Genomic DNA, 14,768 nt, shown 5'->3' with positions numbered 1-14,768 from the left:
CTCCAGTCCTGTGAAATTTTTATTATAAAAGATTAGAAACTCTAATCTTTCTAAAAAGTTACTTTGTAGAAATTAATCTAGCTTGTGAGATACATTCTGAGCATAATCTTTATAAATGCATCTTAACGAACACACCATTGTTTCTCTGCAGTGCAAAAACACATACAGGACAGGAAATGCATAGTTCGTTCATATTAATTGCGGTAAATATTTGATGCCGTCAATTTCAAAAGAAAGAACTTAATCATTATTTGTATTTTGACGTTAGGCTTCACTTTTATGTATTCCATTTATTTATTACACTGTTTAATCATAAAATATGATTTAAAAGAATCCAATTCAAACAAATGTTTGAACTTGAAAGTATGTATTTTTCTAGGAAAAAGATCTCGTGGATTCAAAGATTCTGAGAATGTTTTATTTCCTGGTAAATATATTAACTTAGACTCTTAAAATATAACCGATATTTTCTATGTTTATTCAACACCGCAAGATGTTTTATTAATATGATTTCTGGGAATATTCGTAGTTGCTATAAAATTGTTTTGAAAATTCGTATAACTTTCCAATTTATGATTCTAAATTTTATTTTATTTATGACTTTAACTTCATGGTTTATGTATGTTAATTACTTTTTGTTATGTGTAATACTGCTTACATTAAACGTTTTTAATATTTGTGTAGTAAATGTTATAAACTCTGAAAATGTTTTTTATTTATTTGTACCAAAATAGAAAATAGTGCTAGAAATTATGATTATTAATTTATTTCGAGCCTTCGTCCCTGATGATTTTGTCTCAAATCCAAGAGTTCCCATGTCTTCTGAGTTGGTTTTAAATTTACAAACTTATGGAGTTGAATATTGAAAAAGTCGTAAATTCGATATTAATCGGCTGTTCAATGCTTTTTATAAAATAAAATGATCACATGCATCAAGTTGTGGTCTTAGAAAACTCTTAGAAAATTTGTTTAATTTAAGTTTAAGGCATTATTCTGATATCTCTTATCACTATATTTTTTATTGTTAGACCAGAGATCATGTTTTTTAGTTTACGATCTGAACTTAACAAAATTGAAATGTTTCCCCCCCCCCCCGAAATAAATTCATGCCTAATTTATTTATTTATTTTTGCTCGCAATTTATTTTAAATTAGTTTTCTTGATGAAATAAATACATTTTTGTGCTAAATTAAATTCTGGTGGACGTTCTTTTTTTCCAGTGCATGATTTTTATTAAATTGAAACTTATTATACTGGTGAATTGCTTATTACCACCATAATAAGTGTATTCACTACTATGCAAATATTTCACTCTGTGCACAATCCGGGTCAAGGTTACAAAATAACCTATTCAGATTATCTCAAGTTCGCTTCTCTTTCTGGATCGTCTGCAAGGTTATGGTTTTCGGCAGTTGGTTACATCATATCATAGTTGGCTTCTTTGGCTGCCTCATTAAATTCAAATCACGCCAATAAATCTTAATATATTTCCTCGCTTTTTTAAGTTCATAGCTCCCAGCTTGTTTTCATCTCATCCTTTCTATTTACAAAAAGGGAGTGGCTATTTAAGAAGCCAATTTACAGTTCCTTAAATACGTGCTGGGATTTTTATTTATGTACGAGCTGAAATTTAGCTCTATAATTTAATGTTTGTTTTATATGTTTGTGAAAAATGGCGCTATCGTTGCATATCAAACCAAGTTTAAAATTATATAGGCGTTATATATTATAAATGCGTTTTAATTCTACCGTAAAATACGTGTTCATTTATCATTTAGCTCCGTTTCTGAATGTAAATCCTTATTTCATGGTTCATTAAACCCTTTTATACTTTAAGATTAAGTTCCGCGTCTCGAACTCAAAACATAGAATTTCTGTTTGCTTGTATTTTGTTGTTTATTTAATTATTTATTTATATTTGAATTCCAAGGGTGTGTTGGCTGTGTTAAATGCACCCTTTATTGCTCTGATGATTAGTGCTTTACAACTTGCGCAAAACTGTTTAACAGGCGGGAATCTGCGCAATTTACAGCTGTCCACATATTCACGCTTTTTTTAAATAGATTAATTTGACTTCACGGTTTTTATTCAAATTCTTTTTAAATTCTAAAAATCTTTTTAGAAACTTATTCCTGTTTTTTTTGCTATTGGTTTGAACTCGACGGTTAACTACTCCTTACTTTTGAATTTTGATTCTATTGTATATATTGTTTGTACGCGGCTTATAAAGAATGTGATGAAGGATGTTCTAACCTGTACTTATTTAGATTCTAAAATGAAGAGGTAATCTTAGAGATATTTTTCAGAACCTATTAAAAAAGCGAGACAGATTGCACTATTCTGTAGACTGAAAGAGCTGTATCCTGTTACGGCAAAATTATTATAAAAAAGGGCAAATTTATGTTCAACTGTTGGACTAGCTTCATTTTAATAAACTTTAATAATTACTGTTATGCTGAATATGGATATAAGGTAATTAATTAAAAAATTATTCTAGTAATTGGAAAATTATAATTAAAACAAGGAAAAAAAAAAAAGTTTATTTATTTATTATTTTTGTTGTACTTGTTTTCTAGTCATCCGCAACCTCTCCGCATAAATTAAAAAAAAGAAAGTTCTTTGTTACATAATTTTAAAAATATTTTGTACAAGTCCTATTAATGATGTTATTGATATGTATATATTGTTTCTTAGCAATGTTTTATGCCGTAACAAACAAAAACTAATGTTAAAAAAAATATGAATTAGTCTATTTTTGATAACTGTGACCTTTATATTATGTGCCGTTTTTTTTTTTATATCTGTTTATAAAAATGAAGAAAAAAAAGTTATGGATAACTATGAAATAAAATCTAATAAATAAACTTGCAATATATCGTCATTTAATGTAACTTTCATTTCGCTGCTGTTATTGGAATTTCTTCATTACGTCGCATTTGATTGCCACTCAATCTACAGAAAATCGTTTTCAAAGCTTTACTGGTCGACGAGCGCAGCACGTTTTCCTGGAGATTGCTCCTTTTTCCTGGATTCAGGAATTTCTTATTTCTGTCTTGAAGAGCAAGTCTTGATTATTGATTTCGTTCCCTTCCAGATTTGCAAGATTCGCACATTTCCAAGGACTATTATCAGAGAGACGTTGCCAGGTTTTTGATGGTGTCGTTTGGTCCCCTTCCCCCTTCTTTTTCTTGAATTCGTAACTTTTAATTTTTTTTTCTTTTTTACTTTCCTTTTATTATCGTTTGATTTTATGACTTTTTGATTGCACTGGGTGGCGTCATTTTTATTGGAATTCCTGTCGAATTTCGAACATGGAATGTTCGAAAAGAAATATAACTCAGAATTTTTTTAGGTATCCCTTAAAGTTAGATTTAATTTAATTCGATTAAAGTACCGTGAACCATAATTTAAAGATAGCTTCCGGTTTAATAATTTTTGTTTTATGTTGGGATTTTGTCGAAGCCCTTACAATCAAATTGTTTCATATTTCATTTTTTTAAAGTTTTTTTTCTTCTTAAATCTCTCTGCCTTTAAAAATGTAATAAAACTGATGTGATTTAAACCATAAAATGTCTACAAAGGGAAATAAATTACCAGTTGCACAAATGGGATAATTTTTTGATACTCTTCATCATCTCTTAAAAATCGTTAATTTTTTCTTAAATTCTTCTACGAGAAAGTCATGCACACGCTTAAAAAAACTTACATTTTTGGGTATATATTGCCTTAAAATGTAGTCGATTCAACTTTTGCAGTGAATTATAGAGTGAAAGTAGTTTAATGCCACTAGAGGGCCATTGTAGCTTTTCCATTTTCCAGTCGAACGTTAAACCGAATTTTTTAATATATTTTTTACGATTTTATAACCATTCGCACTCTGTGACGGGATGGTTAGGATTAATGCTTTTGTTATCAAGCACCCCCGGGTTCGAATCCCGGTAATTATTGAGCGGTACTTTTTCTATTGTGAGACAGTGTGATTTTACGGGAAAAGATTGGATTTACAATAAAAATTACCAGAGCCCAGATGTAGATACTTTTTACTGTAAATTTTAATGAATATTTTTTAAAATGTAAATGTTCAATTTTAAAACAACTTAACTTTTCTCTGGGCCTTAAGAATTATAATAAATTTTATTGCGCATTTAATATTATGTTCAACAAAAATATTTTTTCACCCAGCTTGTTTTTTATTATTGTTTTTAAGTGTTTTTCTACATTCATTTTTCATCACATAATAACGTTTTTATCTAATTATAAACACATCTCATATCCCATCAATCATACACATCTCATCATCATATCTTATATTGCACTCTAAAAGCATCACATTCAATTTCCGATCTCATATAATTGGTCTGCCTTTTCGTCAATTGATCACAAAAAAACACTCAATTAATATTTTATCATTATCTTGAAATAACATTTCGACAATATGATTGTTTTTGGTCTTTGATTTTTATCAAAGTGTACGTTTTTCATCCTTCAACAATGATAAGCTGGACTTCAAGCCAGGTTATCACGCGCTTAATAAATTCTTCTAAATAAGAGATAAGACAAAACAACTAAAAGTTTTTAAGTTATCTTTAATTTGCGAGGTTATCTGATCTTTAGCTGTCTGCTTAATGTCAATACTGTGTCGTAAAGTTTTCGATTTTGATAAACTTTAAATGCGGCGTATTCCGACAGTTTAAGTCCCGCAGTGGACTAATCGTAAAAAGACGGTTCCCAGAAGAATACTGATGTCAAGCATCACTGGTTGCGGTCAGTACGCGGGTGGGTGATCACTTTGATCAGCCTGCGTAGGGGCCTAGGGTGCGCGGTATCGGTCCTTATTATACCACAAACAACTCGATTTCGCTCGCAGGTCGTCGGGCTACCAAAGCATGGGTGACATCCCCTCTACAGAGGATAAAATTTGCGATGGCATGTCTTTGGATCATCCTCAGGGATGTTTCTCAGACCGTCGCATATTGCTCATTGTGCGACGTAAATAAAGTACAGTACAGTCATATATATTTTAAGTTTTCAAATTTAGTTCAATTTGTTTAAAAAATTTAAATTGAAGTAATTTTTACGTTTTTTGAAGCAATTGCACCAATATCAGGGGTCTGTTTAGAAGAAATTTGGGTCCGTTAACGGACCCTTCACAAAATATCTTTTCATAAAAACGAACCCTTCACAAAATATTTTAACTTAAAAACGGACCCTTCACAAAATGATTTTTCTTTTAATCGGACCCTTCACAAATTTGTTTATCTTCATTATTATTTTGTTAATCGAATAAACCCTTTCTCGGGCAGAAAACAAGAAAGATGGATGTAAACGAATTAAGTTTTGTCTTCGGCAGACGATTCTTCCATTATTTGTCTGAAATGAATATTTTACGTTCAGCAGTATAGGCTAAATACCAAATATTTGTATCTTGCATCTCTAATTTAGAAGCAGCAATTGTTGTTTATTTTTTAAAATTTAATTTTTTTAATTATAATTTTACACTGTTGAGCATAATCTTGTATGTCTTTGCAATTTAAAAACTCATTGAAAAAGTTTTTTTTTGCAATAACGGACCCTATTTGCACAAATTCATAAAAGCGGACCCTGGTTGAAAGAATGTGAGTAATTTTTTCACAATTTCACGAAAAACGGACCTTTCACAAAATGTCTGGAAAGACCCCTGAATATAATTCGTCAAAATCTGTTCATTTCGATCTTAACAAACAGCAAATATTGCGTAGATTTAAAAATCTAAAATTAGACCTAATCTTTAAAATAAAATTTTTAAAGGCAATTTTATTTATTGTATAGAAGCTAAGAAAATAATATAATAGCAATAGCCTTCAAAATGCATTAATTTAATTTGAGTTTGAAAGTAGTTATTCATGTTTATAATTTTTTTTTATTTTAATGATTTTTTTAATATTATACTCATATATAGATGTGCGTTTAATGGGATTATTATATGCTAAATTTGGGTCTGCGAACGGATATTTCGAAAAAAAATTTATTGTCAAAACCCTCTCCTCACAAAGTATTTTATATCGATAATAGATTCGCCATTATGTTTTAAATTTGCCGTTTACAAAATTCTTCCTATCAAAAACGATCTCCAAAAGTCTTCAGTTTATAATTTCGAAACTAAAATTCATTGAATGTTTTTTCCTCATAAAATCAAGATTTTATCTTTACATATTCGCAAAAACAGGACCTTGGAATTGTATTCCACGGTAATTATTGATCTAGGAATTAGTGCGTAGATTTTTTTCACACTTTCCCGAAATAGAGCAACAACAACTTGCAAGCAATTTTGTAACTGTTCTGTTAGATTGCAAATTAAGAAGAAAAATGAGACGAATATTATTTTAAACATTTAATGTTGCTGTTTTTCTATTTCTTTGTTAAAAAAAGAAATTAAGATTGAAACCATCCTTTTTCCCTTGACGCAAGACTCCATTTGACTTCGGTGAGCAATGAAAATTTAAACCATCTTAAAGCTCTATGTCTGGAAAGAAAATCTTAAAAAATTCAGTTAGGATTTTTTTACAAAAACATACGTAAAAAACTTCACCGCTCGTGGCAATGTTCTTTATGAAGTAAAAATAAATCTATGTAAATGGCTTGAAACAGAACAAAACAATAAAAAAAAAAATTTCAAAGGAAAAGTTTTATCTGGCACAAAATAAAAGTATTTCCTTTTGCTTTATCGAATTTGCCTAGCCTGTTTTGGATATGAAATAGTCTTCCAAACCAAGAATGCCCGAAAACTTTTCTTATTTCTTCGTTTGCTGGAGCAAAAAAGAGAGTTTTTTTTTTTTTTTTTCATTCTTTCGCTCCAGGACATGAAATCTTATCCCAAAATATGGAGGGGGAAAAGGATGATAAGTGGTTGGGTGTTGTGTTTGGGTTGAAGAAGACTCAAGGATCTCCCTCTTTTTTAAGAGGTCACTCAGGTCAATGGGTTTGAATTGGTCCTATCCCATGCATATTTTTCAAGGGGAGTTTGGTTATATACCACTTTGAATACTGTTTTTCACCATTTGTGACGGTTATATTAATTAATTTTTTTTTACCATTTATGATGGTTATATACCATTTTGAATACTGTTTTTCACCATTTATGATGTTCATATTTAAATACTATTATTTATGATGGTCATATACCACTTTGAATACTGTTTTTTACCATTTATGATAATTAAATACCACTTTGAATACTGTTTTTTTACCATTTATGATTATTAACACTAGAAAGACTGAAAATTAGTATGTACCTATTATATTGCCCAAAAGCAGTCAAAATGACTGGATTGCGGATGCGTAAATAAATTTGTTCAAAATAAATTTTTAACATTTTTTATATCATTTACAGTTATACAACAACTTATTAGTAAATATTAACAATAAAAAAATTATATGTTGTACAAAAAGTCATAAAATTCTAAGAAATTGTGTCATTATATACATCATTGTTCTTCTAATTGAAATTAAAAGCAGTCATAATGACTTCCTTAGTCAATCTAGTGTTAAATACCACTTTGAATACTGTTTTTTTTTTTACCATTTGTTCTATAGTATATTGAATACTGTTTACCATTTATGGTAGTTATATACCAGTTTGAATATTGCTATTTTCACCATTTATGATGGTCACATATCACTTTGAATATTTTTTTTTTACAATTTATGATGGTTATATACCATTTTAAATACTTTGCTTTTTGCTTTTTATGACGATTATATAGATTTTATTACCATTTATGATAGCTATACATCACTTTAAATACTGTTTTTTTTTTTTTTTACTTATTGTTGATGGTTATATACTACTTTGAATACTGTTTTATTGCCCTTTATGATAGTTGTGTACCATTTCGAATACTGATGTTTTTTCCCTTTTATCTCTTTGAATATTTTTTTTTTACTACTTATGACGGTTATATACCACATTGAATTCTATTTTTCCTATCATTTATGAGATTAGTTTTTTATGTGGGGGGAAAAATCCTAACTATCATCGTCACTGAAATTTAAGGATCATTCGTTTACCTCGAAATTTAGAGAGCGTTCTTTTGAAAATGAAAAATACAAGCATAAATAAATTATTTTTTTAAATTGTTGTATTACTATTATTTATTTGATGGCATTTTAAAGTGGCAAAGGTTAATGATTTTACCGCATTTCGTGACATTTATTTGCTGCCTTACATTGTTTTTTTTTTGTGTATTTTTTATGATTAAAAAGAATTAAGTATTTTCAAAAAAGTATACTCATTTCATGCTTAGCAGCTAGTACAGAACTAGTTTATCTTATCCATAAAAGGAATAAAGCAAAATAGTCTGAGTAAAGCACAAATAAAAGTACAGAAATGGACACAGTATTGAGTATAGTAAAGTGCGGCCAGCTGTCTGCTTATCGCTTATAGCTCTGCGTTTCAGGACACAGTATAGTTTCGGTTTTATAAACAAAAGCATTCCTCTATCAAAAGTTGCATGCATGCTAACGTTAACCACATAAATATCTCTATTGTACTCATTCAATTATATCAAGCACATTCTTACTATTAAAACCACATTATAAATTTTATTTAGCATTTTCTTTTTGGTGATACAAACGCCTATAGATTTCAATAAATTTAAACTATTATTTAATTAGGTTTTTAACGAAGTTTTAAATCATAATTTATTTAATTATGATTTTAAACTTTGTTTTTCTCAATCACGAAGAGCAGAAATTTATTCGTAAATTAAAAGTACGCCAATTCGTTCAAACGAAGCCAAAGCTCCAACTCAATGTCAGAGATATTAAATTTCTTTTAATAAAATTAATTTCAAATGCTTCGCTTTTCTTATACGTCATGAATAAAAACTAACCTTATTTTAACGGTTTAAAAAAAATCCGTCCCACTCCCAGACAAAACATAAATCTCATGGGACGCATTCACCATCAAAACCGTGCCCAAAATTCCAAATATCGCCAAGAAATAAACATCACAAAACGTTCCAGCCAAAATCTCGCTTTAGGATCATTACCTCCAATGGCATTATTCTATGGCATTAATCAATGGCATTATTCTATTCTTTTCTCAATCACGAAGAACAGAAATTTATTCGTAAATAAAAAGTACGCCAATTCCTTCAAACGAAGCCAAAGCTCCAACTCAATGTCAGCGATATTACATTTCTTTTAATAAAATTAATTTCCAAATGCTTCGCTTACGTCATGAATAAAAACTAACCTTATTTTAACGGTTAAAAGAAAATCCGTCCCACTCCCAGACAAAAAATAAATCTCATGGGACGCATTCACCATCAAAACCGTGCCCAAAATTCCAAATATCGCCAAGAAATAAACATCACAAAACGTTCCAGCCAAAATCTCGCTTTAGGATCATTACCTCCAATGGCATTATTCTATGTCACAGAATAAAATAGCATCGGGTCCCATACATTGGAAACTTAGAACTTCTGGGATTTCCATCTGGTTGGTGAGAGACCCTGCAGTGTGTTTTTCTTTTCTTGGCACTTTGCGTAAAGCAAGTTGCTTTTCTTTCTTTTTTTCCTTCCGATTCCTGCCTTGCCATTCATGTAATGGCGCTGAATGTTCAACTGGCGTAAAGAAAAAAAAAGGGTTACGAGGCCTTTCTCTCTTTGGGTTTTCTTTCCAAATGGAATTCGAGGGCGATCTTCTTGCTCGATTGCTCCCCACTGCCCATTGGCGAATATGCTCGAGGGGATGTGCTAATATTAAGAGTGGCATCGCGTATGTTTTTTGTATTTGATGTTGCATGCGTTATCGGTCATGGTCATATATACATTGCATATTTTTTTTTCTTCCTTCTTTCAAAAGATGCGTTACAGTATGAGTGCATTATTATCGTACTCCGGGGTTCGAGGTATTCGGAGAAATTGTAATTTTTTTCAATAATTGTAAGGCCAACTTGTTGTTGTATGTTAGACTAACATTTAGTTTTACGATCTTAAGTTTTTGAAGATATAGTTCAAACAAGCTTGCAGTTTTAAGACGTTTCTGAACGTGTATGGCAAACAAGCTTGTAGTTTTAAAACCATAAGGTTCTTAAAGTGTGTGCAATTCAAGCTTGTAGTTTTTGATCGTAAGTTACTTAAATTGTTTTTCTAATTTTTTTCAATAATTGTAAGGCCAACTTGTTGTTCTATGTTAGACTAACATCTAGTTTTACGATCTAAAGTTTTTGAAGACATAGTTCAAACAAGCTTGCAGTTTTAAGACAAGTTTCTGAACGTGTATAGCAAACAAGCTCGTAGTTTTAAAACCATAAGGTTCTTAAAGTGTGTGCCATTCAAGCTTGTAGTTTTTGATAATAAGTTACTTAAAATGTTTTTCTAATTTTTTTCAATAATTGTAAGGCCAACTTGTTGTTCTATGTTAGACTAACATTTAGTTTTACGATCATAAGTTTTTGAAGATATAGTTCAAACAAGCTTGCAGTTTTAAGACAAGTTTCTGAACGTGTATAGCAAACAAGCTTGTAGTTTTAAAACCATAAGGTTCTTAAAGTGTGTGCTATTCAAGCTTGTAGTTTTTGATCGTAAGTTACTTAAAATGTTTTTCTAATTTTTTTCAATAATTGTAAGGCCAACTTGTTGTTGTATGTTAGACTAACGTTTAGTTTTACGATCTAAAGTTTTTGAAGGTATAGTTCGAACAAGCTTGCAGTTTTAAGACAAGTTTCTGAACGTATATAGCAAACAAGCTTGTCGTTTTAAAACCATAAGGTTCTTAAAGTGTGTGCCTTTCAAGCTTGTAGTTTTTGATAATAAGTTACTTAAAATGTCTTTCAAATTTTTTTCAATAATTGTAAGACCAACTTGTTGTTCTATAGTAGACTAACATTTAGTTTTACGATCTAAAGTTTTTGAAGATATAGTTCAAACAAACTTGCAGTTTTAAGACAAGTTTCTGAACGTATATAGCAAACAAGCTTGTAGTTTTAAAACCATAAGGTTCTTAAAGTGTGTGCCATTCAGGCTTGTAGTTTTTGATCGTGAGTTACTTAAAATGTTTGTCTAAACTACTTGTTATCCTTTAAACCAGGGGTCCCCAACCCTATGCCCGCTGGCACCATGGCGCCCATCGATCGGTCTAGGTGCGCCCACTGCTTGTGCCCAACCATAAAATGCCATGCAAATTTTATGCTATGCGAATACATAAGTACACTATCTCAGTAAAGTCAAAGTACTTGATAGATTTTTGCATTTAGTTGAAGAAATAAAAAATTACCTTGTAGCCAAAAATCTAATATTTTTAGAACCAAGAGATACTAATACTAATTATATTCCTGTGTCAAATTAATTTTTAAAATTAAATTTTTGTGCATTATAAGTAGTTTGGATTATTACCTATGTTATCAACTATAAATTTATCTTGAAAAAATAAATGGTGCCCGCCATTCGACCGATATTCTGGTATTTGCTCTTCGGTATAAAAAGGTTGGGGACCCCTGCTTTAAACCATGCTTCTAAAGATGTATGTCAGTCAATTTTGAAATATTGAGATTATTAGTTTTAAAAGATGTATAAAAATTGGGAGCAATTTTTTTCTAATTGATTGATTTAAGCTGTAGATTGGCCATCCATCTTGTGATTTTAACAACAACTCAGAAGACAATTGAACTGAGTCATATATTACAATTACAGAAAACAATATACGAACTTAGTTGAAAGAATTTTGAATTTGTAAAAAAATAACGTAAACAACCAGCGATAATGTCATCTGCAATAAATCTCAAATCTATGAATTGTCAAGTTATAGAAAGTAGAACTATGCCACTAACGAGATACGAACTACATCTTGTAATGATCACGAGTAACGGTTGCTTAAATCACTTTATGGACTTTATATATTTATTTATTTGACTTTTGTGAGGGTCATAATATTTTCAGCACTCGCTAGTAAATAATAAGCAGTAATATTCTTTTTAAAATGATTCAAGCAATAGATACTTTTGACTTAAATGTTCCTTTAAATCTGGAATAAATTTCCCCCGCTAGAATTTCGGCAACACACAGTGTCTTGTTAATATAAAATGCGTCGTTTCTAAAAGTTATCGAATAATGCAAATTTTCCTCAAAGAGATGGAAAAATCTAATTATCCGTTTTAAGTAATATAGAAAATAATAATAAAAAATATTGAAACAGCGCCTCTCTTAAAACTTTATTAAAATTTCGAACTGCGCTTTTATATTTCTGATGTAACTTTAAGCTATACTAAACTGCAGCAATTAAATTTACTTTCTAAAACAATGCTAAGTAGGGTGTCACGCGGTTTTTCTTTTTTAACTTAGTTTTAAATAAGGTTTCTTGGTGCTCGTGGCGTGATTCAAAAATTGTTTAAATTTGAGTCACAGTCTTCACTTTTAATGAGTTGTGTGTCTATGTCGAGGGCAAACTCCGTTTCTTTAAACTTGTTTGCATATTAGGGTAAAGAGGGAAATTTGAGAATTTTATTATGAGCTCGAAACAAATTAAGATAGGGTTTAAACCCTCGAGGAGAAAGAAATGCTTTACTTTAGAAACGTTGTTCGTCTTGTTTGCTTTTAAAAATGTCCTTTTTAGTTGTTCCTTGCATAAATTGTTATTGCTGCGGCGCTTTCACGAAAGTTAAGTGAGAGTTAAAATTGAACTATAGAATTTTTCGTAATTAAATAATTAGGAAAACTTTGATGGGTTGGTAAATAAAGTGTCTTGATTATTTTCAATTACACAATTTTCTAATTTTGCACTTGCTTCCCAATGATATGCTCCGGGTTCTAATCCCAGCGATGGCTGGTTGATACGAATTCTACACCCGGCTCGCATCCACTACACTGCTGACGTAAATTATCCTCCATGGTAGAAGGATCATGGAGTAGTGCAAACTTCCCGTTAAGCTACCTGTGAGAGATTTTCATGATTTTCCTCTCCATGTGACGCAAAGACTGGTTAGTTCCATCAAAAATCCCTCCACGAAGCAAATTTCTCTCAAAACTTGACCCCTTGTCTTCTGGATTGGTCGTAAACTCAAAATTTAGTAGGCTTTTCGATGACGGCTATGAAATATAAAAAATTACACAGTTTTGGCTTAGGAGATAGAGGTGTCTCTGGTTCGAATCCCAGCTGTGGCCTGATGATAAGAATTCTGCTCCCGGCTTGTACCTATCACAATGCTCGCGTTAAATTATCCTCACTAGCTGATAGATCAGGGGTTAGAATTCCATTCCCATCAAGCTTACTTTGGGAGGTTTTCGTGGTTTTCCTCTCCGGGTAACCCAAATGCGGTTTAGTTACAACAAAAAGTTCTCCACGATGGGTAGTTTGTTCTAATGCTTGATCCAGGAGTTTCTTTGTCCTCTGGGTTCGGTTCAAAATTACAAGGCTGTGGAGTTGAACATTGCCTCGACTCGATTCTTAAAATCTCGATATTACATTTTAACGTTTGTGTCATATTCATGTCAATTATTTAATTCGCAATTTAAGTAAAGCTACTTAAGATTTTTCTAGTAGGTTTATTTTAATTAGATAAAAGGAAGTTAGTTCGTTAGAACTCAGTAAATTCAGCTTTTTTATTTTCACAATGTATGTATACTTCACAGCTGATAACCGGTATATTAGTTTTTTCTAATATTACTCATGTATGCGCTTGGATTTGGCTCTTAAATAATATAATTTACTGCATCATCAAAAAAAAAAAAGAGAAAAAAAATTCTCTTGAAAAGCTGCAACCACTGGTCTGTATTAAAAGCAGGGTTGGGTTTTTGACGTCAAAAAGTGGTTTTTGACATGACAAGGGTATAATACTGGTTTAAACCGTCAAAAATGTCAAAAACTGAAGTTTGCCAAGAAAATATATAAACTTCAAAACTACCAACAGTTGCCATGCATTATATTGAAATTTAATTATACTATAGGTAATCAGCAGGTTTTAAAATATTTTTTAATTTGTAAAATAACAGATTTAAAATCTCAGAAATTTATATTCAAATGCATGTGCAGAAAAATTTTGCACAAAAATTGTTTAAATATTTATATTAAAAAAATTTTTTTTTTCTTTTTGATACTTTAGAAAATTAAAAGTTTATTACTATGCATTTTTGACATATAAGGAACATATAACTAATATTTATAAGGAACTTACAAGTTATGTTGTATAAATACAAACTTGATATAAGATACAAGCGTATAAAAAATTTTTTTTAATGTTATACCGAATATCTTTATTATCCAGTATGTTAATTTGAATTTAAAAGTAGTTATATTTATGAATAATGATAAATATAATTCATATTGTTTATTATATTTATTTATAATTATTACACTTATCATTTTAAAACAATTTTTATCTCTTAATTTTTTTTTCTCCACTTATATTAAGAATACAAATAATGCATATCTTGAAAGCAAGAAGTAATTATTCAACAGCTGAATATTTAGATATTCAACAAAACTATATCGTATTCAGCAAAATGAAATTCACAAGTATTTGGATAAACTAAATTTTCAGCATAGTAAATGAATAGGCTGAATATACTGTAAATCGACACTAACTACTCTGTGTATTTAACACAAAGCACTTAAATTTGTATTGTCTTATGTTAAAAAGATTATTAAGAAGATTTAAAAGAATATTAAAAAGATTTTTCTTTAAAAGAAGATGTCTAATTTACAAAACTGCTAATGTTTATCTTTAAAAATGTCTTAATTTTTAGTATAATCTATACTATACACTAAATTTGGTTATAAATAAATTTCTT

At 30.1% G+C, this 14,768-nt stretch overlaps 1 protein-coding gene across 2 annotated transcripts in view; it reads left to right on the top strand.

Annotated features, from left to right (window-relative positions):
* The window catches only part of LOC107451127 (caskin-2), a 351,713-nt gene that overhangs the window by 19,391 nt on the left and 317,554 nt on the right, over positions 1-14,768 (top strand). The window contains exon 1 of one of the 2 annotated variants that reach the window (XM_087151724.1): positions 265-427. The exons of the other annotated variant lie outside the window; for it this stretch is intronic. Coding sequence (XP_087007850.1) covers positions 280-427 — 148 coding nt within the window. The 5' untranslated portion in view covers positions 265-279. Of the gene's footprint in view, positions 1-264; positions 428-14,768 lie in introns of those variants that run through there. 2 annotated transcript variants of the gene reach the window in all.

This window comes from Parasteatoda tepidariorum, chromosome 9 (assembly GCF_982258835.1).
Source record: "Parasteatoda tepidariorum strain Cologne lab strain chromosome 9, Ptep-v5.0, whole genome shotgun sequence".
Lineage (NCBI taxonomy): Eukaryota > Metazoa > Arthropoda > Arachnida > Araneae > Theridiidae > Parasteatoda > Parasteatoda tepidariorum.
This window is presented reverse-complemented; position numbering and strand designations above follow the sequence as displayed.